Below are 27,829 nucleotides of genomic sequence, written 5' to 3' on the forward strand. Positions count from 1 at the left end.
ACAAGAACAGATGAGCAGTATAAACAGAGCTGGACATTCTAAGAAAATGTCTAAGGTAGAGATCAAAAACACTAACAAAAATGAAGAATGGCTTTGGTGGACTTACTAGCAGACTGAACATGGCAGAGGAAAGAATCTCTATGCTTCAGAATATGTCGATAGAAACTTTCAACACTGAAGAGAGAGAAAATGTGGAAATAATGGAACAGAATGACCAAAAACTGTGGGACAACTGCCAAAAGTATAACTAATGTGTAAGGGGAAAGAAGGAGAAGAAAGAAAGGAATGCAAGCAAAATTTGAAGCAATAATAACTGAGAATTGTCCCTGATTTAATGTCAAACAACAAACCACAGATCATGGAAGGTCAAGGAACACTAAGCAAGATAAAGCCCCCCCAAAACTGTACCCAGGCATATTGTATTCAAACAGTAGAAAATCAAAGATAGAGCAAATTTCTTGAAAGAAGCCAGAGGGAAAAAACCCTCATCTGTAGGGGAGCATAGAATAACATCTAGCTTCTTGGAAGCCACACAAGCAAAAAGTGAGTGGGATAAAATGCATGATGTATTGAAGGAAGTAATTTTCTCCAGTTGCACTGATTCTAATCTAACCAAACAAATCAATGTTAAATTAAATCCGACCCTTCTCCCACAATTCATTAAAGCTTTTTTTTTCTACAAGTGTAGTTGGGAGAATGGTTGAAACAAGGAAGAAAGGAATAGGCCCAGATACTGAAGGAATTTTATAAGCTCTGGAGATGCACCAGGAGTGCTACGAGGCAGAGACCAAGGGTGGGGTGAAATGATCAGAATAAGATCAAAGTGGGTGTGAGATATTAAAACCAAAATTTAGAAATGGCGAGAGAACCACTAAGACTACCTTGTTTACCATGGACTTTGGTTTTCCTAGTGTTGTGCCCTGAGTCAGTAGACCTCCAATAAGGGTCAGAACCTTGGAGAGTTCCAGACAGCGGAGCCAGAGCAATGTGAATGTGACTGGTGTCCAGGCATGAAGTAAACAGGATAAAGGCTCTTAAAATTGATGTTGACACAACCCTTTTGTTTTCTTCCTGTGGGAATCTCCAAAACTTAAAGACTGGCCCTTCTGCCTGCCCAAACCTCATGGAGATCTTAGAGGGCCTAGAGGTTTCTTTCAGTCTGTCTTGTGAAACAAACACAAAGCCATCATGGTAGCAGTGGGGTTTTTGTTAAATTCTAATGTTACAGAGAGAGACACAATTTCAGATACTTGCGCTTTCTTCTGAGGACTCTTGTAAGCTATGGTATTACTTCTCTGTTATTTCCTGAACAATTATAAAATTAATTAAAATTCTTGGTCAGTTAGGAGGGTGGAAATGTTCAGAGGGAACAGCCTATATAGGGCAAGTATATGGGAAGAACTGAATTCAGTTTGGAATTACTAAACTGAAGGTATGTACATGAGAGAAAGAGGGAGAGAGATCCTTTTATGTAAATACATAAAGATTCATCATACTTTTTTGACAGCTTCATAGTGTTTTATAGTATGATTATATGCCATAAATTCACTCCTCATTAATGGACATTTAGATTTTTGCTTGATTTTGGAACTAAAGTTACTTGTACGTGTGTCCTTGCAAACTTGTAACGGTTAGGCCTTGTTTTTGATGGCAAATTTGAGTACAAACCTTGTGTCTGGGTAATGACTGGTCACACTTCATTATATTGTACAATTTTTGAGTCAACTGTTTTGATTAAATCAAAAATGGGTTTAGTTTCAGATCCTTTATGACTTTGCACAGCTGTGGCAAGGACTTGGCTTTTACTCTGAGTGATATGGGAAGCCACTAGTGGGTTCTGGACAGAGAACTGACATAACACATGAAAATGTTTCTAAAGATCATTCTGGCTACTATGTCAAAAACAGAAGACAGGGAGGCAAGGATCAAAGTAGGAAAACCAATTAGGCAGCTATTATAATGGCTCAGGCAGAGGGTTATGGTGGCTTACACTAAAGGAGGGATGATGCAGATAAAGAAAGATGGTGGGATTCTAGACATATACTGACGTTAGAGTTCACAAGAGTTGCTGATGGATTGGATGTGGATTGAGAAAAGACTCACTCTAAGATCAGAGTGACCTTTTCCTGAATCAGGAAGATTGGAAAACACATGTCATTGATGAATCAGGAAGGAACTGTATAAAAAAAGTTTGAAAGAGCACAAGAATTACAGTTAACTCCTTTATTATGACTCATGTACATGTCCCTTTCTCTCAGCTGCCAGGGAGCTCTCATTCTGACTGGAATAAAACTAAACTGGTACAAGTTTGGAGAGGTGGAGGAAAATACATTTGTATATCTATATTTACTTCTCTTTCTCTCAGAATTTACTTGTATCTAAAACATGACAGTTATCAGAAATATAGTTACTATTAATTCTACATAGAGATATTCTGGCTTTACAGAATTGCTATGTTTCATCAAAATGATTATAAAAACAACCACTTTTCATTTGGACTTCCATGTAAAATTGGAAATGTTTGTCACCAAAAAATTCCTAACAGAGTTGGAAAACTTCTTAGTAAACTAGCAGTTAAGATGTTTTTAGACCTTAATTTTGGTTTGCCTTTTGAATGCATCATTTCCATAATCCTCTGCCATTGTCTCTGAACTTAACTGTACCTCTCTCAGTCATCACAGACTATACTCCCAAACCCTGATCCACATTCTCAGTTCCCAGAGTATCTTTTCTACTTTTTATCTGTGTTATGGAGCTGTGCATATTTGATAAAGCTTCATTCCATTCATGGCACAAACTGCAACCTAATTATAGTAATTTAAAATGCTGTGCATGGTGAAATTTTCTTTATGAAACATAAAACCAGAAACTTATTGCATGTGAATGATAAATCCATGCTGTCACTGATGGCTTAATCCTATAGATTTCAAAGGATCAAATCCAAAGGCATTGACAGATCTCACTGGCTTTTTCCAATTTGTTTGGTTAATAGACATCTTTATTTAGAAAATCTTAATGGTCCACAAATATTTACATAGCATATAGGTATTCTGTTTGAACTGTGGGTATTAGTAGCACATGATGGACTTTAAATTAAAAACATGGCAAGCTCAGAATTTCACCAAGCCCCTAGCTTTAGCTCCTCTTAGGTTACACAGCTCCACAATGCCTTAGTATTATGAAATATGCTAAACTTATTCTTTGACTATGCTTAGGATATTTAGTAAGCCTTAGAGTGGGAAAGTTTTAAGTATACAATAAAAATTATAAAGAATCAATTTATTCTTTATACTTGAAGTAATTGGCTGAACAGTGATTAGATTTAGCATGTCTTAAGTTCCTAGAAAGCATGGGTTTACCATTAAATTCTTCTTTTGTTCAAAGAGGATGGGAAAGATTGATTGGAAAGATAGGTCAGAGCCTATTGAAAACTACTAACAATAACAAGATAATCAAGAACCTCTTGTTCTGAAATCTATAGACAACAATCCCTATGAGAGGATTCAAGGTTGTTTAATCTTTCAAGTCATAGAGCCATATTTTAACTTCATTGTGAAGCTTTGAGATAAGGATGCCGGTACTTTCTGAATTGTAGATCCAATCACTATGAGCTTAAACCCAGACTTAAACAAAACGTAGGGGTTATTGCAGTGGTAGTCAACCTGTCCCTACCACCCACTAGTGGGCGTTCCAGCTTTCATGGTGGGCGGTAGTGGAGCAACCAAAGTATAAATAAAAAGATAGATTTAACTATAGTAAGTTGTTTCATAAAGATTTATTCTGCCAAACTTAGCGAAAATCCAACTTAAAGTACTTGGTAATTATTATTATATCCTTTAACTTGCTGTAACTCCACTTTATAAATTTTATAAAGTAAAGTTACTTCCCTACTTTGTAAATCACCATTACTGTGGAACCAGCGGGCGGTTAGAAAATTTTACTACTAACAGAGATACAAAGTGGGCGGTAGGTATAAAAAGGTTGACTACCCCTGGGTTATTGGAAAGGTACCAAACTGTGTTTTAGGGTGTTTTATTTTATTGATTGATTTTAAACAGAGAGAAGAAGGGGGAGAGAGAGAGAAATAGAGAAACATTCACTTTTTCCACTTAATTGTGTGTTCATTCATTGGTCACTTCCTGTATGTGCCCTGAACAGGGATTGAACCTGCAACCTTGATGTTTTGGAACAATGTTCTATCTGACTGAACAAACCAGCCAGGGCCTGGAATGCCTTATTTTAAAGTTTCTGTGTTAGTAGTCATGGTAATAGTGTGTTTCGTTTTCCTAAGAGTAATGACTAAAAACCCATGCTAATCTCTTTCCTGGTTAACCACACCTGTAATAGGACTGTCTACTTACAATAAACCCCCTGGAGACATCAGTAAATGTAAGAGTTGAATCTGCAAACCAACTCTCTGAAGTCATGTTCTTTGTTGAGTATTCATCTTTCAAGGGCTACAGAAGAAAACAGTTCAAGACTATACATGTTCTTCTGTTCTCCAGGATCATCACCACCACTGAGTTCTTAGAACCAGCAGGTTTCATAAGCATTTAGCATTTCTTTTTCAGTTGTTGAAAAGAAGCATTTAATAATTAGCTACATTGTTAGAGTCCTTATGTCCGTACTTTCATTTACCTGATTTCTGCCACTTGGAGTACTCTTGTTTTAGCACACTACTATTTGTTTTATGATATGTCAAATCTTGTTTTCTAAAACTAACATAGGTAGAGATACAGGCCCTCCTGCCTGTATTCGATCCTGAATACTGCCCAGACTGGGACTATTTACCTTTTTATTTTATTTTTTTAGGGAAAGAGAGAGACAGAGACAGGAAGGGAGATAGATGAGAAGCATCAACTTGTAGTTTTAGCACCTTAGTTGTTCATTGATTGTTTCTCATATGTGCCTTGACTGGGGGCTCCAGCTAAGCCAGTGACCCCTTGCTCAAGCCAGCAATCTTGGGCTTCAAGCCAGCAACCATGAGGTCATGTCTATGATGCCACGCTCAAGCCAGCAACCCTGCAGTCAAGCTGGTGAGCTCACATTCAAGCCAGATGAACCCGCACTCAAACTGATGACCTTGGGGTTTCAAACCTAGGACCTCAGCATCTCAGGTCAAGGCTCTGTCTACTGTGTCACCACTGGTCAGGCTGGAACTATTTACCTTTTAGCTTCCCTGTGTGCCTTTGGATTTGATTCTGTCATTTCAGCCTCACTGCTGAATGAGTAGTAGCCTCAGAGCTTCCACCCAATACACCAACTTCTCTTCAATACCTGAAATAAATGTCCTAGTAATTTTTGTGCCAGATTACAGGAAAAGTGATAAGATAAAAATAAACCAAGGGGGAACTATACACTTAAAAATGGTTAAGATAGCCTGACCTGTGGTGGCGCAGTGGATAAAGCATCAACCTGGAAATGCTGAGGTTGCTGGTTCAAAACCCTGGGCTTGCCTGGTCAAGGCACATATGGGAGTTGATGCTTCCTGTTCCTCCCCCCTTCTCTCTCTCTCTCTCTCTCTCCCCTCTCTATAATGAATAAATAAAATCTAAAAAAAAAAAAAAAAAAAAAGTTAAAAATGGTTAAGATGGACCCTGGCTGGCTAGCTCAGTGGTAGAGCATCAGCCCAGCATGTGGAAGTCCCAGGTTCGATTCCTAGCCAGGGCACACAGGAGAAGCGCCCATCTGCTTCTCCACCCTTCCCCTTCTCCTTTCTCTCTTATCTCTCTCTTCCCCTCCCACAGTCAAGGATCCTTTGGAGCAAAGTTGGCCTGGGCGCTGAGGGTGGCTCCATGGCATTCACCTCAGGTGCTAGAATGGCTCCAGTTGCAAAGGAGCAACACCCCAGATGGGCAGTGCATCGCCTCCTGGTAGTCATGCCGGGTGGATCCCTGTTTGGTGCAGGTGCATGCAAGAGTCTGTCTCTCTGCCTCCCTGCTTCTCACTTCAGAAAAATACAGAACACACACACACACACACACACACAAAATGGTTAAGATGGTTAATTTTATATTATGTGTATTTTACTATAATAAAAATTTTTAATAAATAAACCAAAAAGATATTTGAAGTCACATTTTATACAAAACTGATATCTATTAAAGTATTAATACTAAATTTAAAAGCAACCTTTTATATTAACTATATTTAGAAACTGAGACCCAGCAAGATTAAGTGATTTGTGCAAGGTGGGAGAATAAAGCCCAGTGTTTTCCACAGTAGTCTATGTTGTTTTGGAATTATATCTTCTGTAATTACTCCCTTGACCTAAGCATTAGCCACAACTAACCCTTCTGTCTATTTTATCTTCCTTTGTAATTGAATCATAATTTGTTCTTCAGAACCATGTATAATCAGTTGTCCCCTTTTCCTGGAAATAGGAGTTATTGGGTAAGTCTATGTGCTAATAGTGGGTAAACTGGCTTGAAAAAGTGATCAAGTGACTTTCTTCTGAGAGGAAATAAGACTTTTTAAAAAAAAGATTTATTCAGCGGTAGTGCGTCGGCCTAGCGTGCGGAGGACCCGGGTTCGATTCCCAGCCAGGGCACACAGGAGAAGCGCCCATTTGCTTCTCCACCCCTCTGCCGCGCTTTCCTCTCTGTCTCTCTCTTCCCCTCCCGCAGCCGAGGCTCCATTGGAGCAAAGATGGCCCGGGCACTGGGGATGGCTCTGTGGCCTCTGCCCCAGGCGCTAGAGTGGCTCTGGTCGCAACATGGCGACGCCCAGGATGGGCAGAGCATCGCCCCCTGGTGGGCAGAGCATCGCCCCTGGTGGGTGTGCCAGGTGGATCCCGGTCGGGCGCATGCGGGAGTCTGTCTGACTGTCTCTCCCTGTTTTCAGCTTCAGAAAAAAATGAAAAAGAAAAAAAGATTTATTAATTTTACAGGGCAAGTAGGAAGTGAGAAGTATCAACTCATAGTTGCTTCGTTTTAGTTGTTGATTGGTTGTTTGTTTTATCAAGCCCAGGGTTTCATACGGCAACCTTAGCATTCCAGGTCAATGCTTATCCACTGTGCTACCACAGGTCAGGCAGGAAATCAGACTTTTTTATATCTTACATAATGGAGCCAGTAATTAATATAGTCTACATGAGAACTTGCTACCCAATTGCTCTTCAAAGCCTGTCAGGTTTCTTATGATATCTAATGATGTCATCCAGATGTGTAAAAATAATACAAATATATATATGTACTAAGTAACACAAAATATCATCTAAATTGTGTGGCAGAAATGTTCAAAGGATTTCTGTGCAATTGTAGTTCATTTTGTAGCTAAGCAAACCTCTTTTGTAATATTGGAAACTTCATCAGTCATATTTCTGTTGTGTTCATGTAATATAACAAACAACTCTATGATTTAGTAATTTACACTAACAAATATATTTTGTCTGTGGGTCAGTGAGGGTGGCTATAGTTCACGCTGTACTTTGGTTCAGTTCTGCTCCACACGTCTCATTCTGGGGCATGCTCTTCTCATAATGGATGATAGAAACACAAGTGATCAAGTCCAACCACACATATTCCCCTTGACCAAGACCAAAAGCAGTAGGGCAGGGATATATACCTAACCTGTTCTCGTGGGAGGTACTTCAGAGTCACTCAACAGAGGGCATGGATAAAGAGCCCTATTGCAGGGAGGGAGTGAACTGGGGACAGAAATCAACCACAAAAAGATTTCAACCTTGTAATGTCAGTTTGATACTGAACTACATGTCCTTTTTGATTTCTGAATATTTGAGCAGAAAGCTAGGGTCTTGGTTTTCTGTTTTTTGTTTTTTCCAGCTGTTATCCTTTTCACTGTTACCCTTTTTCCTGTCTGACAAGTGACTCAGCAGTGTCACTATTACTTAATGTGTGAGACCTCACAAAACACAACATAGGCCACTGGTTGATAAACTAAGGGGCTTGACTTTTCCCAAACTTTACACAAGAAACTTGATTTGCTATTTAACTAAATTTATTGCAGAAGCCTCATTGAAAACTTGTTCTTACTCAGCACAGCTTAATCTACATTCTTGAGTACTCTGTGCCCATTCTTGAATGAACCAATCTAGCCTGGCTTTATTGTTTTTCTCTCTCAACTCACCTGAAGAACTCCATGAGAAAATAATATATTTGCCCTTTGACTTATAAGTGAATGATGACAGTGTCTTAGATCTCAATTATTTTATTAAAATATATCTCTAGGGTACATGTATAAAGAACCCAAAATACTAAAATTAACAGATTTGTTTACTTAGTTGTCAGTGTCCTATTCCCAAAGTTTGGCATTTCGATCCTAATTCCTAAAAATTGCATGGTTTGGTGAACCATAATCTTTTTTTTTTTTTGGACTGTGTTTCTTTACTTCTTAAGAAATAATTACATATCAAAATAGGTATCGGGATATATTTATCTGTATAAAGAATGTGTTAGAAATGTGACCATATTGCATTTATAAATATTATTGTAACACTACACAAATTGAGTAAATAACCCACAACATTAGTGGTTCAGCTTAAGAGTGATTCATTTATTTGTCCAGTCATAGTCATTACTCAGAAATAATTCACAACAGACTCAGATATCCTGGAGAGATGATAAAAATAGGTGGATAAAAATACCAATTTAGGGAATTGTCTGGAATGTTGTAATGCCTTGGAGATGACATCATCATCTGGTAGTTGTAAATAGGACTCTGGGTGCTTTCCTAGGTTATTCAGTTACATAATTTTTTTATTTAATCGCTACCTAAGAAACAGTTCTGGGACAGTTAATGAAATGTTACTACATGTATCAAAATCAGTAAGAAAACCCAGCTATTGTTCTAGAATTAAGAGAGCTTATGATGTTTCAGACAGTATCTCATCTTATGTTTGTAAGCCAGTATTGCCTCATGACATTTCTTCTATTATTGTCTGGAAGGGCTGATTAAAGTTCTTATTATTTAACCTTTGGTTTTTATATTTCCATTTATTTTCTCTTATATAAAAGATCCTGGTTTTTAACATTAACATACATTATTATTTTTATCTTATAATAGTCATGAAATATATTCAAAATAGCTATTCTACAATAATATTATTACTAACAATAACATTACTGGATGAAATTTAAAAGTTAACATTTCTTTGCAGCTCTTTTTATCTTGAAATTATATTATCCTAAGAATGTGCTGTCCAAATACAATGTTTAAAAATTACTTGAAAAGCTATCTCTATGTGGTATGTTGCCAACATGATATAAAGATAGTACATTTATATTTTTGTTTTTAAATATTAGAGATTATTTTTCTTATTTCCATTTGATTTAACTTTATTTTTTGAATATGTAAAACACTTACCTTATGTTTAATATAACACCAAGTTAAAACTATGTAACACCATACAGTCGGAGAAGTCTGTCACCATCCTTTGCCTAAAGGTAACTTTTTATTAGTTTTTGGTTTACTTCTGTGTTTCATTTAATATGTGAAAATATGTATATATAATTGTATTCCCCTACTTCTTACAAAAAAATTTATCCTTTTTTCTTCGCAGTTCACAGCACTACACAGAAATCCTCCACACTTCTTTTACATTATCGCAGATACTGAAGTTAGTAATGTGGGCTAAGAATAAGTGCTCAGGAGTCAGGCTGCCTGGCTTCAAATTTTGTCTTCACACTTGCTAACTATTTGACCTTGAGTAAATTATTTAACTTCCCCAAACCTTCATTTGCTAATCTAACAATGGAGATAATAATGGAATCCACCTCACAAAGTTATGTGAAGATTAAATGGGAAAAAGCATTTGAAAAAGAAAACAAAAAGCCTTAATGGTGACTGACACATGTAAGTGCTCAGAACAGTTAGCTGTTATCCTTTCAGCCGCAGTAATTCCTGTTGTTGCTACATTGTCAGGGGCTGGCTCAGGCTATCCTGCTTTCCTACCTGCCAGCTACCCACCGGGCCCTCATGACAGGGTTTCTGTATTTCAGACTCCACTGAAATTGCTTCCCTCGTCTAAAGCAAATTACCTGTCCTCAGTTCTCACCTTTGATGACCTTCATTAAATTTTACCCTTAACTGGTTACAAAATAAACATCTCTCCCCTGTTGATTTTGTGTCTGTCTAGTTTTTCTCCATCTTTGTCACCAATTGGCTCTTTTCTCTTGTCTCACCACATAAAACTACCTCTGGTCTCCCTTTGTCCTTCTTTTTCTAAACTCTTTCCCTCATAGAATTAATATAAATGACTGTCTTGTGGAAAACCTCCGATTTTCTTTATTTTTAGCTGAATGATGTTAGTTCTCTTTCATACCTGTCTCAGTTAGTGCCTATCTCCTGGGCGCCTGTGTGGTCACTCCTGTAGGAACATGTCCTACACTGGCCTTGGGCCTTCTGCTTGCAGACCCTGCTGAGAATCTAGTGAAAACTGCATTTACACACACACACACATACACACACACACACACACACACACACGTAAAATTTGATATGAAATTTCAGGGGGGGCGGGTCTATAAAAATCTTATACTATTTATATTTAACCAAGGTTAAGAAACTCTATCTTGGGGGATTTTGTTCATTGATTAGAATTTTTATAAAAATAAATTCCAGGTCTGCCAAGTACACTTGACCTTTCAGTAGTTAATCAAGTGTACATCTACACAGATTTTTTTCCTACTACTGCAGTGTTATTAAGACTGAGCTTATCTTGCTTTTTATAAACTTCATCACCACCTTCTAAATCACTATAGCCATCATCTTAATCATTCAACCTCAAAAATTCAAATCATCTTCTATGATCCTTTAGATTAAGTATAATAGAAGCCACAATATATAAGTTTCAAGTTAATATAAATATATTTATATGGTATAATTAATAAATGTTTTCCATGCTGTACTTATGGATGACAAGTCTAGATTTCATACCACAATGCCTGACAAATAAAAAATGCTCAGTAAATGTTAGCTGCTATCATTGTCATCATCATCACCTTCACCATCATCATGTGACATCATTTGTCTTCCCCAGCAATAAGGGACAACTTTCCCAGTATCTTCTCAAAGTAGAAAACCCAGCCAGTTGCATTTCCTTAACTGTTAAGGATATCAGAATCTTTGAATGACTACTTTTAAGCTTAATATTCTTCAGCCAGAAATTATTAGCATCTCTTAAAACTGGAGCTGATTAATAATAGTCCAAAAGATTAATAACTTAAACCCTGGCCGGCTAGCTCAGCAGTAGAGCATCAGCCCAGCATGTGGAAGTCCCAGGTTTGATTCCCAGCCAGGGCACACAGGAGAAGCACCCATCTGCTTCTCTACCCTTCTCCCTCTACTTTCTCTCTGTCTCTGTCTTTCCCTCCCACAGCCAAGGCTCCATTGGAGCAAAGTTGACCTGAGCACTGAGGATGGCTCCATGGCCTTGCCTCAGGCACTAGAATGACTCTGGTTGCAACGGAGCAATGCCCCAGATGGTCAGAGCATCGCCCCCTGGTGAACATGCCTAGTGGATCTGGTTTGGGCACATGCAGGAATCTGTCTCTGCTTCCTCGCTTGATTAATAATTTATACAATTTTTTTTTAAGTAACAGGAGGGGAGATACTGAAACAAACTCCCACATGTGCCCTAACCAGGATCCACTTGGCAATCCCTGTTTGGGGTCGATGCTTAAATCTATCAAACTATTTTTAGTGCCTGAGGATGACCATTGGACCAATGAGAGGGAGAGAATGGGGAGAGAGTGGGGGAAGAAGCAGATGGTCCTATGTGCCCTGACTGGGAATCAAGCCCAGGATATCCACACACCAGGCCAGTGCGCTATCTACTTAGCCAGCTGGTCAGGGCCTACAATTGATTATTTAATGTTATGTATAAATTAGTGTATTTGTAATTTTATCAAATTGTAATTTGGTAGTAAAAAGGTTGATGCCACTTTAATGTTTAACTAGCCTTTGTAAAAAACTAAAAAATAAGAAATGAAAACCATATCTCAGATAATTAAATCCTGGTCAAAGGTTCCTAACTCATCAATTTGCAAAAACTTCACATTTCTAATCACTAAATTTGAAACAGTGTTTTTAGGAATGTAATTACTATAAACCCTGAAGTTTCAATAAAGTAATCAAAGTTGGTTCATTCGTTCTGTTCAAAATATTTTGAAGATCTATTATTTTCAATCCCCAGATTCAAATGTCTATTCATCTTTTTCTCTAACATTTCTTTCTGCATCAGTAAAAAATGTTGCTGTGAAATAAAGCTCTGTTTCACTACAGCTCAGCACTCTGGTCTTTGTCAACTTAGACTGTGCCAGTTCTAATCAATCACTCTTAGATAAAATAAAACTAAGAAATGAGGGCCCATTAATAAATAAAACACTGAAAAACAATTTTTAGTACATTAGTACTTTACACTGTGAACACTACTAAAAATGGATTAGGTATATGAGCTATATTAAATTAGCATAACATGAGTTATCCTAATTTTAAATATTAGATTATGACAAAACCGTATTTCCCCGTGTATAAGATGCACTTTTTTTCCGAAAAATTTTGGGTCTAAAAACTGAGTGCATCTTATACAGTGGGTATAGATTTTTTAACTTACATTTCCCACTTTTTTGCACTTGTTGTCTTTGCGCTCAGTGATTCACACTTGTTACCGGTATATTAAGTAGGTTATGTTTTGCCACATTCTGCCCAGAAATGGCTCAGAAAAGATTTTCGTACAATGCTGAATTCAAGTTAAAATTAACCCAGTTTGCAAAAGTGAACGGAAATCGTGCTGTTGAACATAAGTTTGGTCCTCCTCTAACTGAGGAATCAATCTTAGACTGGCTACGGGAAGAAGAAACCCTACTGAAAATGCCACGGCAGAAGAAGGCCATGAGAAGCAAGTCAGCAAAATGGCCTGACTTAGAGAGGGAACTGAAGGTACAGATTGAAAAGCAAAGGGCAATTGGAATTCCTGTGTCCAAAAAAATGGTTCAGCACGAGGCAAGAAGAATTGCTGATGAAAAAGAAGTTACTGATTTCAAAGGACACAATTGCTGCTTCAGGTTCATGAAACGGAATGCACTAAGCATGCGTACCCGCACCAGACTTGCCCAAAAGATGCCTGAAAGCTCTGAGCAGAAGGTCCTTGAATTTCATCATTTTATCATTCAGTAAATTGGATGAATGATAAATATGCAAATATTTATCATTGCAGATTGCAAATATGGATGAAATCCCCTTCAATTTGATGTCCCAAGTAACAGAACTGTTGATAAGAAGGGGTGAAAACTGTAACTGTGAAGACAAGTGGACATGAAAAGTGGATACAGTCGTTCTAGCTTGTTGGCTGACGGAACAAAAGTGCCTCCTATGCTGATTTTCAAATGCAAAACAATGCCAAAAGAAGACATTCCTCAAGGAGTGATTGTCCCCATTCATGACAAGGGTTGGGTGGATCAGGATGGGGTGAAGATGTGGTTTGAGAAAGTTTGGAGAAGGGCCAAAGCGCGCTCTTATGCAAACCTGCCCTATTGGTGCTTGATCAGTTCAGGGCACTCATAACAAAACACACAAAGATTGCTGCAGAGCGAAAAACAAAACTTGCTGTCCTACCTGGAGGCCTGACATCCCAGCTCCAACCACTTGATATCAGCATTAACAAACCCTTCAAAACTGCCATGAGAGACGAATGGGACCAATGGATGAAATCTTCTGGGGACAATTTGACACCAGCAGAAAGAGTGGAGAAACCAACCATAAGAGAAGTGTGTACCTGGGTGAAATGATCCTGGGAAAATATCAAGATTGAGATAGTTGTCAAGTCATTTAAGAAGTGTGGCATTTCAAATGCCATAGATGGAACTGAGGACGAGGCAATATATGAAGACAGTGATTCGTCATCAGACACAGATGAGGACAAGCTAATGGATGAGAGTTTGACAGTGATGAGGCATTGTATGAATTCTATGATGAATAAGACTTGATTTCAATAACTTTGTGTAATACTTTTTTTTTTCTTTTCAAATTTCGGGCCCCAAAATTAAGGTGCGTCTTATACATGGGGAAATACAGTAAGTTTTCAAAGGGAAACTTGAGTGTGCTTTTTGCATGTTAACTTAAGGTCCTTGTTTATTGAGCTTGGATTGATGACAGTGCCCTTCACAGGGAATGATGTATACCTAAACTTATTTCATTTGGAGCCATAGGTTTTTGCCTCAGTTATTTCTATTACTGATTTCTCAGGAGATGATACAGTTTTGGAGAATGCCTACACTACAGAAATCAGAAAGAATAGGCAAGACAATATATATACTGTAATACTTGATAAAATTTTTACTTAAGAAGTAAAAATACCACTTCTTTAAATACTGGGTCTTGGGTCTCAGTCTCTGGAATGCAGATGTTGTCATTTTTCTCACAGTTATGAATTTATTGACGTGGGATAACTGTGGCTTCACATGTTAATTTTAGGTTCAGATCCACCATGCCTTTGTTTTTCAGACAGAAACCGTGCCAAGCTTCAAAGCTTTTCTTTCCCCTTGGCTGTGATGATGCGAGTTTTTGATTGGTCGCTTAAAAAAATACATATCGTTTGCTTTAGGTTCTATTATGCTTCCCAGGACTTATTTTGTAGGCAACAGTTTGGGGGTTTTTCTGTATATATTAACCTGTACTTGTTCACATCAGATCTGTGTTGCCAAAATTGCAAAAGTCTTTTCCGCTAATGTAATTTAACACAACATTTTCAACAGGAAGAAATTTTATCTGTCTGGGAAGCCAGTCATTTTTGTCTATGAATTAACTGCCTCACTTAGTGATATGATTTAAATAATATTTGGTGTGGAATCATTGGAAAGATATTACTAACTAGCCAAAACGAGATTTCCTCACAGAAAACGTTGCATTCCCCTCATTAAATTGTTTCCCCAAAGGGCCCAACTCCCCATTCCGGATTTTCCAGCTCATCCAGTACAGAAGCGGCTCAGGTTTACTCTTATGAACAGAAAGCACATTATCCAGTTGCCAGTTTACTTAGACATAGTTTGGATATTTCGACTGGAAATTCTGCATATTTGTTAAGTGATCCTTTTTCCTTTCAGAATGATGGGTGGCTACTATGTGGTCTCTATAGAGGTAAAGGAAACATATGACGAGTTGTCTCAGTTTGTGATAATAGCAGATATAGAAAAATATACACAATGTCCACTTACATTTATAAGTCTATAACTTGTAGAGTACAGCGATCCCTCGTATACCGCGGGGGTTAGGTTCCAGAACCCCCTGCAATAGGCGAAAATCCGCAGAGTAGCAACCTTATATTGATTTTATTATTTATATATATTTTAAGGCTTTATAAACCCTCCCACACTCTTATAAACCTTTTCCACGCTGTTACAAACCTTTCCCACACTTTTATAAACACTTCCTATGCTCTTAAACACTTTGTACTCTCTTAAACCTATGTAATTTTAACAATATACAAAATTCTGAGTACTCCCCAGTGAATATATGCTACATACTTTATTTTGATTTAATATTCTTTTAGTATGTTTTAATATTTTTATATTTTTTATATTGTTTTCAGATTTTTAGGCTAGAAAATGCTTATTTTACCACAAAATAATTAAAATAATAAATGTAAAAATACCTATATTCAGCAAAATCACATGATATAGCAAAAAAACCACAATACAAAATTAGATATAGACAATTTAAAAATCTGCGGTACAGTGAGACCGCAAAAAGTAAACCACAACATGGCGAGGGACGACTGTATAACAGTACTCCACATTTTCTAATACTGTTCATGGAAGGGTTCGTGTTAGCTTCCATGGTAAGACCTTAAGCAACTAAGTACTGTACCTATGATGTTTTGTGCATGGTGCTACGCATTGTGGGGAGTGGAGGGAAGAGTGATATGGTGTCTACCCTCAGGAATCCTTGATGAAAATACCTTTCTTTTCTAAAGCACAGTGTGTTAGAATGAGGGCAATGTGTGTATCCAAACATGAAATCACATTGGGATGTTTATCATATATATTCAGGTAATTAAAGTGTGAAGAAGTGTGTTATAAATGATAAAGAGTTCAGGGAAGAGAGGTTTGAAGTGATTTATTTCTACTTGAAGTTATGAGGGGCCTGTTTAAGATCAAAGTGGCATTTGAGTAGAATTTTGAAAAGATAGTTAGAATTTCAGCAGATGTCTAGGAAAAAAGCAACTTGATATACATTTGTATTTTTTTTTTTGTAGTTAAAAAAAAAAAGTTCAGAGTTTCTACTTCCAGATCAGCCATTCACTTACTAAAAACACTGATTCAGCCAGGTTGCATACTTTCTCTTATCTTCAGTTTCCTCAAATATAAAATAGGAATTAGAGTCATAGTTCTCATCTAGGGGTTTTAGGAAGATTGAGACACTGTGATATGAACATGCTTGGAAACTGTAAAGGACTGTACAAATGTTAGTAACTTTATAGTAAGTATTGAGGGTGACATGATCCAAAGGCCTGGCATTTGCAAACCGGTAAACCACATGGCCTAGAGCAGAAAATGTGTCAGGGTGACTGTTGAGTCACCTATACATACAGTTCTTTACTTAGGAAATAATTAAGTAGAAAAGCCTGTTATGATTTATGTTTACCCTCTCTCCCTCAAGAGATCATTTAAAAGGCCTTTAAGATGTTCAGGTAAAACTTGTATGAATTGCACATTAATTTAATCAAATTTATATAAACATGTACAGAATTAATTCTTAGGTAAACCACTTTAATGGAGATTATAACATTGTACAAAGATAGCTAATGTATATATTTTTTATAGAACAGTGTCTATCATGAGAGTGTTTGGTTTCAAGAACAAGTCTGCATGTTCTTGGGTAGATCCGCTCCATTGAACAAGAGAACAGGGTGTGAATTATTTAAGCTGCTTCCAGGAACCACCAAATCTCATGTTACAAGTAGCTTGTATAATAACTACATAAAATTATTTTTTAAGAAAAAGATAACCCTTGTCTGATGGGGTGTCAGAATTGACTCATATTCTTTGTTTTACATAAATTTAATTTTTACTTTTTTTTTTTTTTTTTTTTTACAGAGACAGAGTGAGAGTCAGAGAGAGGGATAGATAGGGACAGACAGGAACGGAGAGAAATGAGAAGCATCAATCATCAGTTTTTTGTTGTGACACCTTAGTTGTTCATTGATTGCTCTCTCATATGTGCCTTGACCATGGGCCTTCAGCAGACTGAGTAACCCCTTGCTCGAGCCAGCGACCTTGGGTCCAAGCTGGTGAGCTTTTGCTTAAACCAGATGAGCCCGCACTCAAGCTGGTGACCTCAGGGTCTCGAACCTGGGTCCTCCGCATCCCAGTCCGACGCTCTATCCACTGCGCCACCGCCTGGTCAGGCCATAAATTTAATTTTTAAAATGTGGTTAGGAATATTCAGGGTTCAGTAAATTTTTCGAGAAAAGAACAGAGAGAATGTTTGGGCATGAAAGGCATTTTGAGTTGTACTGTGATTATCATAACATTTGCTATTGTCTGGTTTTGGACTCTTCGTTTTTCTGGACTCTTGTGAAATACAATTGGAATTACTTTTCTCAAAGAAAGGGACTTGGAAAACAGCATGTTCTGTGAACACTAACCTTTAGTCATTATAAAAGCTTTTGAGAAAAATAATCCTGAATTCTAATAATGGGGTCATTTTATTTGGTGAATATTCTAAATTATCTCTTCTTTTACAGACTATCTTGCTAATCACGGCCGGTTAAATGAGTCTGAGGCCAGGCGCAAGTTCTGGCAAATCCTGTCAGCTGTTGATTATTGTCACAGTCGGAAGGTTGTGCACCGTGATCTCAAGGCTGAAAATCTCCTGCTGGATAACAACATGAATATCAAAATAGCAGGTAACAGGGACACAGCTGGCTCTGACGTGCTCATTGTGAGCCATTGTGCTGGGTCTTTGCAGAAAAAGAACTGCAGGCAGAGATTTGGAAGTATTTCTGCTGATAATATCATGCTTTCTCAAAAAAACAAGTGTGTTTTATTCATTTCCTTAGATCTGTGTGTACGAACAAGTAAGGGAAATAGGTTCGTTATTCATGCACACAGTGTCAGGGCTGTAATTGGTGTCTCATTTGCATCGTCAGTCTGATTGTGTCCGGGTCTGTTTGTGGGGCTCTGTGGAGGAGCAGGACAGATGGGTCGAGAGCAGCAGGGCAGGTTGCTGGCGCTACCCCTGCTCCTGACTGGTGGCTGCAATGAGGAGGAATGTAGATTATGATACAGGAGGAGTAGGTCCGCAACGGCCAGAATACAAAAAGGGTCTTGAGTGTCATGATAAAGAATTTAGAGTTTATTCTGTGGGTCATAGGGAATCTAACCTACTGAAAATCTTGGGTGGGGAGAAGGTGAAGGGGGATTGAGGTAACAGATTTTGCATGTTAGAAAGATGTCTCTCGCCTGACCAGGCGGTGGCGCAGTGGATAGAGCATCGGACTGGGATGCTGAGGACCCAGGTTCAAGACCCCGAGGTCGCCAGCTTGAGCATGGGCTCATCTGGTTTGAGCAAAAACTCACCAGCTTGGACCCAAGGTCGCTGGCTCCAGCAAGGGGTTACTCTGTCTGCTGAAGTCCCATAGTCAAGGCACATATGAGAAAGCAATCAATGAACAACTAAGGTGTCACAACAAAAAACTAATAATTGATGCTTCTCATCTCTCCATTCCTGTCTGTCCCTGTCTATCCCTCTCTCTGACTCTGTCTCTGTAAAATAAATAAATAAATAAATAAATAAATAAATAAATAAATAAATAAATAAATAAATAATGTCTCTCTGGAAGCAGAGTAAAGAGAGGAGGGAGATGCGGATAGGACTGAAGACAGGAAGATTAATAAGGAAACTAATGTAATAGTCCAAGTAAAAACATGTAGGTCTGACTGGAGCAGCAGCAGCAGAAGCTGTCAGTGTGGGACAGAAAGAGGAAGGTTTATTCTGGTCAGGGCTGTGGAGAAGGTAATAGGCAGGACACAAAGGCTTAGCAAAACTATAAGTGCCAGTGCCTTGCTCTTGGATTATGGGGAGCTGACCAGGAAATCACTGGTTGACTAGCCAGGTTAGATATTCACTGGAGAAAGTTTAGAGTGAACAGCTCCTTGGAATATAAAATACTAGAAAGCCCGGCGGTCATACGAAATGACCGCTGTTCTAGATATTATAAATTGTAATTAAAATGATTTGTGCAAAGGTGTCTGCTAATTCAAACTGAATTACCCCGGGTAGGCGGCAAGGACGCCCCTTTGCTTAGTACCCCATGGGGTTTCCCCCTTCTACTTGCTTAATTGCTTAAAGTAGAGTGCAATGAAGGAAACCACTGGCTGTACATTTCTTAAGAGCCACCGCTAGCTCAATAAATAAAGGTGATTTAAATAATAAAATGTTAATTCACATGTCAAAGATCTCTTTGTACACAACATTTCTTTTTTTTTTTTTTTTTTTTTTTTTTTCTGAAGCTGGAAACAGGGAGAGACAGTCAGACAGACTCCCGCATGCGCCCGACCGGGATCCACCCAGCACGCCCACCATGGGGCGATGCTCTGCCCACCAGGGGACGATGCTCTGCCCATCCTGGGCGTCGCCATGTTGCGACCAGAGCCACTCTAGCGCCTGAGGCAGAGGCCACAGAGCCATCCCCAGCGCCCGGGCCATCTTTGCTCCAATGGAGCCTTGGCTGCGGGAGGGGAAGAGAGAGACAGAGAGGAAAGCGCGGCAGAGGGGTGGAGAAGCAAATGGGCGCTTCTCCTGTGTGCCCTGGCCGGGAATCGACACAACATTTCTTGTGTAGATCTTTTCATCATTTTTAAGCTCGCCTTGCAGAGGACCATCAATTGAGAAAATCCTTTCTTGCCACGGTCAAATCGATTAGTTTCTAACTTGAAGTTTAAGGACTGACAGTGTTCACATTTAATATTCATGTCACCAGAGGAATGCTCAAAAATGAAAGTTTCTCCATTTGAAACTGTTTTAATCCTTTTTGCGTTTCGGTCAGCATTACTCTGTCGTTTTTTTGCATTTCTCTCCTGCCTTTGTTCAAGGGACTCATTTTGTCGAGACAGGCTTTTTTGTCTTGCATCTGAGGCAAGCCTTGTTTCTCTATGCTCATCAGTCTCATTTTGCCGAGAAAGACGCATTTGCTCTGCGACTGAAGCAAGCCTTGTCTTTCTCTGCTCAGTGGTTTCTTTTTGTCGAGAAAGCTGTTTTTGTGCAGCTTTAGCTCCTTTTCTCTCCTCTTCAGTGCTGTATTTTCTAGGAGGCATTCTTAAAAGAAATTACATTAAGACGTAGTTTTTATGTAAAACAGATGATTGCCAATGCAAACAAATGTTCACCTTCCCCCTGACCCGCTCAATTTGCGTTCAGCCGTGGCAACTTCACCCCATTGGCTAGTACAGTTACGCAAGCAACCAATAAGCTATCAGCGACAAACAGACACTTAAGCCGCATATAATAAAGATAAATTAAAAGCCTCTGGGGTAGAGCCTCTGATTTGCCCATTACTGGTTTATTTCTGTGCCATTTCCCATTCATTTTTGTCCTGAGTATTTTAAGGAAGGTAAATAATTAATCTTTACTTACTTCACTTTAACTTTTATTTACTTTAATTTTAATAGTTAATTTTAAATGCTAATGTTACATATGTTACAAGGATGTAATGGACTTTCTGTTCTACGACTTTTTTTTATAATGGGATTGCCTGAATAAGACCAAGTATTTAATGAGACAAAGTTAACTTGTTATATTTCCATTATATATAAAGATTTGGATTGATTTGTCATTTATTTTTTTATTTTTTAAATTTATTGATTGATTTTTAGAGAGAAAAGAAGGGAGAGAGAGAAATATGATTGGTTGTTCCACTTATTTATTCATTATTGAATGTGTCCTGACCAGGGACTGAACCTGCAACCTTGACATATCAGGACCATGCTCTAACCAACTGAGCTACCTGGCTAGGCTCTTTTTTGTTTTGATAATGCAACCCACTGCATTAGTATTTCCATAGTTTCTTATGTATATTCACTTCTCTCATTTGTGGATTTTTCTTCATTCTTCTTTTGGCCCTTCCATTTGGTCTCATTCATTTCACTCTTTTTTGCCAACCTTTGTAATACACATCAGTGGAAATTTTTTTTTACTTCTCTTTGAAAACAGTTGCTGCCCTAAAATTGCCCTCTTCAGAGAAAGCTCTTGTTTTTTGAACTCCTTAACTCTAGAAAGAAGGGGAAAACCCCTACTTCACCTTTGCATTCATCACCAAATAAAAATCCAGAAAACAATACCTCCAAGGGGTTGGGGAGTGTTTTCAGGCAAAGAAAGGTAAGTCATATGCTCTAGGAATTACAGAGTGCTCTGTCATTAACTTCTCAAAATAGAATGTCCAGGTAGAACACCAAAGAAACTTGGAAACAAAATATACTCAGTTGTGCCTGGCTGTACTGCGTGTAATGTAGCTAGATAAACTGAATATTTCTAGTGTCATTATGAGGTATCTAGTTTTTCGTTTTTATTTTTGTTTTTGAATGTCTAAACTTCAAGGCCTTCTACTTTTTATCTAGAAGACAGGTGAAGTGTCCAACGCCTAGAGTTCTCTCTAGTTAAGCTAGTATAACAGCTAACAGTTACTGAGCCTTCACTGTTTTCAGGTACTCTGCTAGGCACTGGTTGGTTATTTAATCTTCACAGCAACCCTAGGAGTGGCATTGCTCTGGCCAGTTTTTAGATGAGAAAGCTGACGTACAAAAAGATTAAATAACTTGCTGAGGTGACCCAGATAATAAGTAGCAGACCTGGAATTCAAACCTCGGTCTCTCTCTGACCACAATGTCTTTGTTTCTTTTGGGTTGTAATGTCCAATCATTATTGTCAGTTATCCCTCAAGGGATACTCACTAACCAAATTTTGGGTTCCAGCATTCTGTACTTATCTATTTAGTGCCCTTGGTTCCACACCTCACAGACACACACTGTGTGTCTAAGCACTCAAATATCTTCTTACCCCATTTCTTTTTTTTTTCTGTCATACTCACCACCGTTTACCCCAAATTTGAGTAAATGCTTATTAATCATCTACTATGCTCCTGAGCTAAATCCTGGAGATGCAAATATTTCAAGACAAAACAACAGCAATGCAAAGCAGATCAACTCTGCTCTCACCTCAAGGAGTTAATCCAGAGCCAGACCTTCAAGTAAATATAACACAAGAAGTCGTTGTCGTCAAGGCTAGGAGAAAGACGGCTCTGCCTGGAGGAAGTTGTTAACTAAGACTTTCTGAAGAAGACATCTGTGATGGGAGAGGAGACAGTGGATTGAGGGGTGAGGTGCAATGGCAACTCTAAGCGAATGGGTCCGCATGTGCAGAGGCAGGAAGGCCAGAAAACACAAAGTATGTAAGGACCTCAGAGAGCAAACGTCCTCACCACCACCTAGTGGGACGAAGGTGCCAGCGAGGAAAAGGGGAAGCCTGGCAGGCCGGCCCGGCTGGACCCTGAAGGGCTCCACTGCCGTCAGAGGCTTAGGCATGTCCCGGCCGTGAAAGGGTTTCTGCAGGATGTTTATTTTTATCCGCTCTCATAACATTTTTATAGCCCTGCTTTCTTTTAAAAGCATCATTTTTTTTTCTTTTTTCTTTTACTTAGAGGCAGGGAGGCAGAGGGACAGACTCCTGCATGTGCCCTGACCAAGATCCACCTGGAAAGCCTACTAGGGGGTGATGCTCTGCCCATCTGGGGCTGCTGCTTCATTGCTCAGCAACTGACTTATTTCAGCACATAAGGTGAGGCCGTGAAGCCATCCTTAGCACCCAGGGCCAACTTGCTCAAATCAAGCCCTAGCTGCTGGATGGGGAGAGAGAAAGAAGGGGGAGGAGGGAGAAGCAGATGGTCGCTTCTCCTGTGTGCCCTGACTGGGAGTCAAACCCAGAACTTCCACACACTGGGATCACTCTACTACTGAGCCAACCGCCAGGGCCTAAAAACATCATTTTCTGATTTTAATGGGTTCTTCTTGAATTTTAAATAAATCTAACACAAGTAGGAAAGGTGGGGCTCCATGGAAAAATTGTGAGAATATTGATAAAATATAAAATTATTCCCTCACATTATACTTTCTCTGTTTATTCTACTTATGAATATCTCTAATTGCTAATGTGCTGGATAAATGAACTGCTTTATCATCTTATATGTTGAAATTGAAGAGAAGTACAAAGCAAAACTAGATTTAAATTAGAACACTTATCTCTGTTTATAAAACAGAAAATTGCATACATAGCTTATTTTAATAAATACAGAAAGATGGCTTTGAAATCAGCATCTGATTTATGCTCCTACAGTGAGTGAAGATGTCAGACACAGTGAGCCGTGGACTTATCCACACCTGTGCAGAGGCCGATTAAGGTCAGTTGAGGCCCCAGATGCAGAAGAAAATATTAGGCCCCTTAAAAAAAAAAAAAGAGTGGTAGAACATCAGCCCAGCTTGTGGATGTCCTGGGTTCGATTCCCAGCCAGGGCACACAGGAGAAGCGCCCATCTGCTTCTCTACCCCTCCCCCTCTCCTTCCTCTCTGTCTCTCTCTTCCTCTCCCGCAGCCAAGGCTCCATTGGAGCAAAGTTGGCCCGGGAGCTGAGGATGATTCCATGGCCTATGCCTCAGGCACTAGAATGGCTCCAGTTGCAACAGAGCAACACCCCAGATGGGCAGAACACTGCCCCCTAGTGGGTGATAGATCCTGGTTGGGTGCATGCAGGGGTCTGTCTCTGCCTCCCCGCTTCTCACTTCAGAAAAAAAAATACAAAAAGGGAGGGATAAAAATACATGTTGCCTGACCAGGTGGTGGCGCAGTGGATAGAGCGTTGGACTGGGATGCAGAGGACCCAGGTTCAAGACCCCGAGGTCGCCAGCTTGAGCGCGGGCTCATCTGGTTAGAGCAAAAAGCTCAGCAGCTTGGACCCAAGGTCACTGGCTCCAGCAAGGGGTTACTCGGTCTGCTGAAGGCCCGCAGTCAAGGCACATATGAGAAAGCAATCAATGAACAACTAACGTGTCACAATGTGCAACGAAAAACTAATGATTGATGCTTCTCATCTCTCTCCACTCCTGTCTGTCTGTCCCTGTCTATCCCTCTCTCTGACTCACTCTCTGTCTCTGTAAAAAAATAAACAAATAAAAAAAAATACATGTTAACCATATTTTTAAATAAATAGAAAATATTATGTACTATTAATGTTAAAATTGCACATATGAATCAAACTTGGTGTCATTAGAAAAAAGTGTAAAGTTGGGGGTTTTGTGGGACCCTTCAGAAGTCGGGGCCCAGGCAGGCGCCTGGTGCACCCGCTATTAAATCCACCTCTGCATCTGTGTGTGTTCATTGCCTTTACAAAATATAAGTGTGAGCACATTCAAAGAGGCAGAATGCAAAGAAATATTGGCTTTTATTAGTTTCAGTAATTGCCGTACTATTTCCTCCTAGCTATTTTTGCTGTGATTTTTTTAGGCATAAAGTTCAGGATAAAGAGATGAAGGACATTTAGTTTTATTACTTAACTTCCCTAATCTTAAATGTTTGCACTAAATACGTAGGTAAGGTTAAAAAATGTATAGTCTGACATGTGGTGGCACAGTGGATAGAGTATTGATCAACCTGGCACATTGAATTCCCAGGTTCAAAATCCCGAGGTTGCTGGCTTGAGCGCAGGCTCATTCAGCTTTGGCATGGGGTCACCAGCTTGAGCATGGGATCATCGACATGACCCCATGGTCACTGACTTGAGCCCAGAGGTTGCTGGCTTGAAGCCTGAGGTCACTGGCTTGACTGGAGCCCCCTACTCAAGGCATGTATGAGAAGCAGTCAATGAACAGCTAAAGTGCCACAAATACACGTTGATGTTTCTTGTCCCTCTCCCTTCCTGTTTGTTTGCCTCTTTCTCTCTCACTTGCTTAAAAAAATGTATGAATTACTTGGAGAAAGTTTTCACAAATATCACAGTTCAAGGAAGGCTTCTTGGCCCTGGCCTCAGCAGTAGAGCATCGGCCTGGTGTGCAGGAGTCCCAGGTTCAATTCCTGGCCAGGGCACACAGGAGAAGCACCCATCTGCTTCTCCACCCCTCCCTCTCTCCTTCCTCTCTGTCTCTCTCTTCCCCTCCTGCAGCCAAGGCTCCATTGGAGCAAAGATGGCCCGGGCGCTGGGGATGGCTCTGTGGCCTCTGCCTCAGGCACTAGAATGGCTCTGGATGCAACAGACCAACGCCCCAGAGGGGCAGAACATCGCCCCCTGGTGGGCATGCCGGGTGGCTCCCGGTCAGGCGCATGCGGGAGTCTGACTGCCTCCCCGTTTCCAGCTTCGGAAAAATGAGAAAAAAAAAAGGAAGGCTTCTTGTAAATAATGTGGATTTTTCAAGGTGAAGCTGTCTCAAACATTCAAGAAAACACACAGACTCCAACTGTACAAGGTTGATGAAACAGGTGTGGAAGTTAAGGATATAGAATTGGTCATGTCACAAGCAAATGTGTCAAGAGCAAAGGCAGTTCGAGCCCTGAAGAACAACAGTAATGATAATATAAATGCTATTATGGAATTAACAATGTAATCATCTTAAAAGGAGGACCTCTTTTTTGGTGTTTCAAAAGAGTTACTACAGCTTGGTTTGAAATTTGTACTGTTTCTATAATTAATAAAGTTATGGCTTATTTAAAAAAAATAATGTGGATTTTGATATCAGACAGAACAGGTGCAAATTGTGGCTGTGTGACCTTAGGTTGATTATTTAACCTGACTGAGTCTAAGTTTCCGTATCTGTTAGGCAGTGATTACTCTGTACTTTGGGAACATTGTAGGAATTAGTGATAATATTAAACATTGAGGGTAGTAGGTACAAGTATGAGCTCTGGAGCCAGTCTGCCTGGGTTTGAATCCTGGCTCTGGCACTTACTAGCTGCCTGGCCTTGAACATATTACACAGCCCCTCTGTCCTCCGTCTCCTTTTCTGTAAAGAGTGAATGATACAAGTTCATATCTCAGTTATTACTGGTTAGTATTTGTAAAATACTTAGAGCAGTGCCTAGTACACAATGCTATTTGCATGATTGTTAAATGAATTGTTACTGGCACCATATGATGTTCAAGTAAAGGTAGCTATTATTTGTATTCAATGTATAATTTAGTCCATGTAAAAATAAATCCTGAAATTGTTAATAGCCATATAGCCCCATCACTATGTTCTTTTTAAATTATCAAGTTTTCAAAATCTTATTAATACAACTCTCAGAGTAACAAGGAAGGTTTATCATTTATATTCTAAATTATCTCTGCTTGATTCAGTTACAGTTTTCCCCTGAGAGACTTTCAGTGTAATTAGTGATATGTAATGAGCCTAATTAATCTATCTGACCTGTGCATCACAAGTCACTTGTCTTAGCGGAAGGCCAGTGCTTCCTTTCTGAGTTGACCCATGATCTCTGAGTGGGCCATCACCTCCCATTGTTGTTTCTAACAATCTTCCTACTTACTAGAAGACCTTGAGACAGGGTTTCTATGTGTAAAATTCCAGTTTTTTGCCCTGGAACCAAAAACAGAGTGGGAAAGCCTGAGACAGATTTCATTGGTAAAATATTTGTTAAACTCTTCCATTGTTATCCTCCTGGCACTAGTGTGAGGTGACATGTAAAAATAGCTTTGGCTCAGCAAGCACAGTGGGACCTTGTCCTCATCCTTCAAGCCCCACTCAGCCTTAGCAGCACACTGAGCCTGGAATGTGGATAAGGCGAGCTCACAGAGTTGTGTTTGATTTTGTTTTGCTTTCCCCATCTCTGCCTCCGCACTCCGTTTTGGGCTGAGGAAGATCATTTCTTTGCTTCTTAGCTCACTGAACTCTCTCATCAGGCAAATACTGTTAGATGTCTACACAGGTCAGCAAGGTCCCATTTCATCTCAGCTGTGGTGATTGTTTCTGTGCCCTCCTGTCAGGTAAGGACGTGTGAAAGTCAGCTGTGCCGCTGGCCTGTTCTTGCTGGGACAAGTATGTGTTGACTTTAGTACTGGCTGACGGCTGTGTAGTCCGTGCAGTGGGTCAGAATCGCCTCTGCCGCTGGCCCACCACCTTTCATTTGTCAGCATGCACATCCTCTTAATTGTCTTCCTCACGCCTATCACAATAATTACAAAAGATGTGTAACTGTTCAGTGAGACTGTATATCTGAATTCTACTGGTAATTTTAGAAACAGGGATAAATTTAACCCTTAAGCTGCTCTGTAGGAGGATTTTTCAAATTATAAATTAGACATCATAACATACTGCTGGAGTTTAAAAATTGCCTTGGTTGTGTTCATTCCTAGAGATTGTTTACCTTTCCTTAGCTTGAAAGACTGGTTTTCAATGTTTTGTTTTGTTTTTCCTTTTCTAAAAAAATACTTCGTTTGCCTAATGATTTCTTCTATTTGGTCTTTCTGTCATTTAAATAAAAATCCTGAAAGTATTTAGTAATTAAAACCATTTTGCAACAATAAACAGCAAGTGACGAGCTGTTTAACATCTTTTATACCATTTTCACAGCCTCTGTTTTTTCTCTTATTTCCTGGCTACTCCAGTAGAGGCCTTGGGACCAGCAGCATGCGCATCCCTTTGGAGCGTGCTGGACATGCAGAGCATGCAGAACCAGAAGCCCAGCCCTGGACCTGCTGGCTGGGGCCCTCCCTGCATGTCCCGTGTTCCCCAGAGGGTCTGTGTGTGCTAGGTTCGCTCTGTTGCGCTCCAGCACACACGGGTTCTCTGCTGTGCTTAGTCCCCATCAGAGAGGAGGCATCAGGACCAGCTTGC

General features: G+C 39.5%; 1 protein-coding gene across 7 annotated transcripts in view; it reads left to right on the plus strand.

Annotated features, from left to right (window-relative positions):
- Positions 1-27,829, plus strand: part of SIK2 (salt inducible kinase 2) — a 144,558-nt gene that overhangs the window by 54,651 nt on the left and 62,078 nt on the right. For 6 of the 7 annotated variants that reach the window (XM_066244378.1, XM_066244395.1, XM_066244342.1 and 3 more), the window contains exon 4: positions 17,705-17,866. In XM_066244378.1, coding sequence (XP_066100475.1) covers positions 17,705-17,866 — 162 coding nt within the window. Of the gene's footprint in view, positions 1-17,704; positions 17,867-26,835; positions 26,980-27,829 lie in introns of those variants that run through there. The other variant, XM_066244351.1, reaches the window with a different exon arrangement.

This window comes from Saccopteryx bilineata, chromosome 1, assembly GCF_036850765.1.
Source record: "Saccopteryx bilineata isolate mSacBil1 chromosome 1, mSacBil1_pri_phased_curated, whole genome shotgun sequence".
Lineage (NCBI taxonomy): Eukaryota > Metazoa > Chordata > Mammalia > Chiroptera > Emballonuridae > Saccopteryx > Saccopteryx bilineata.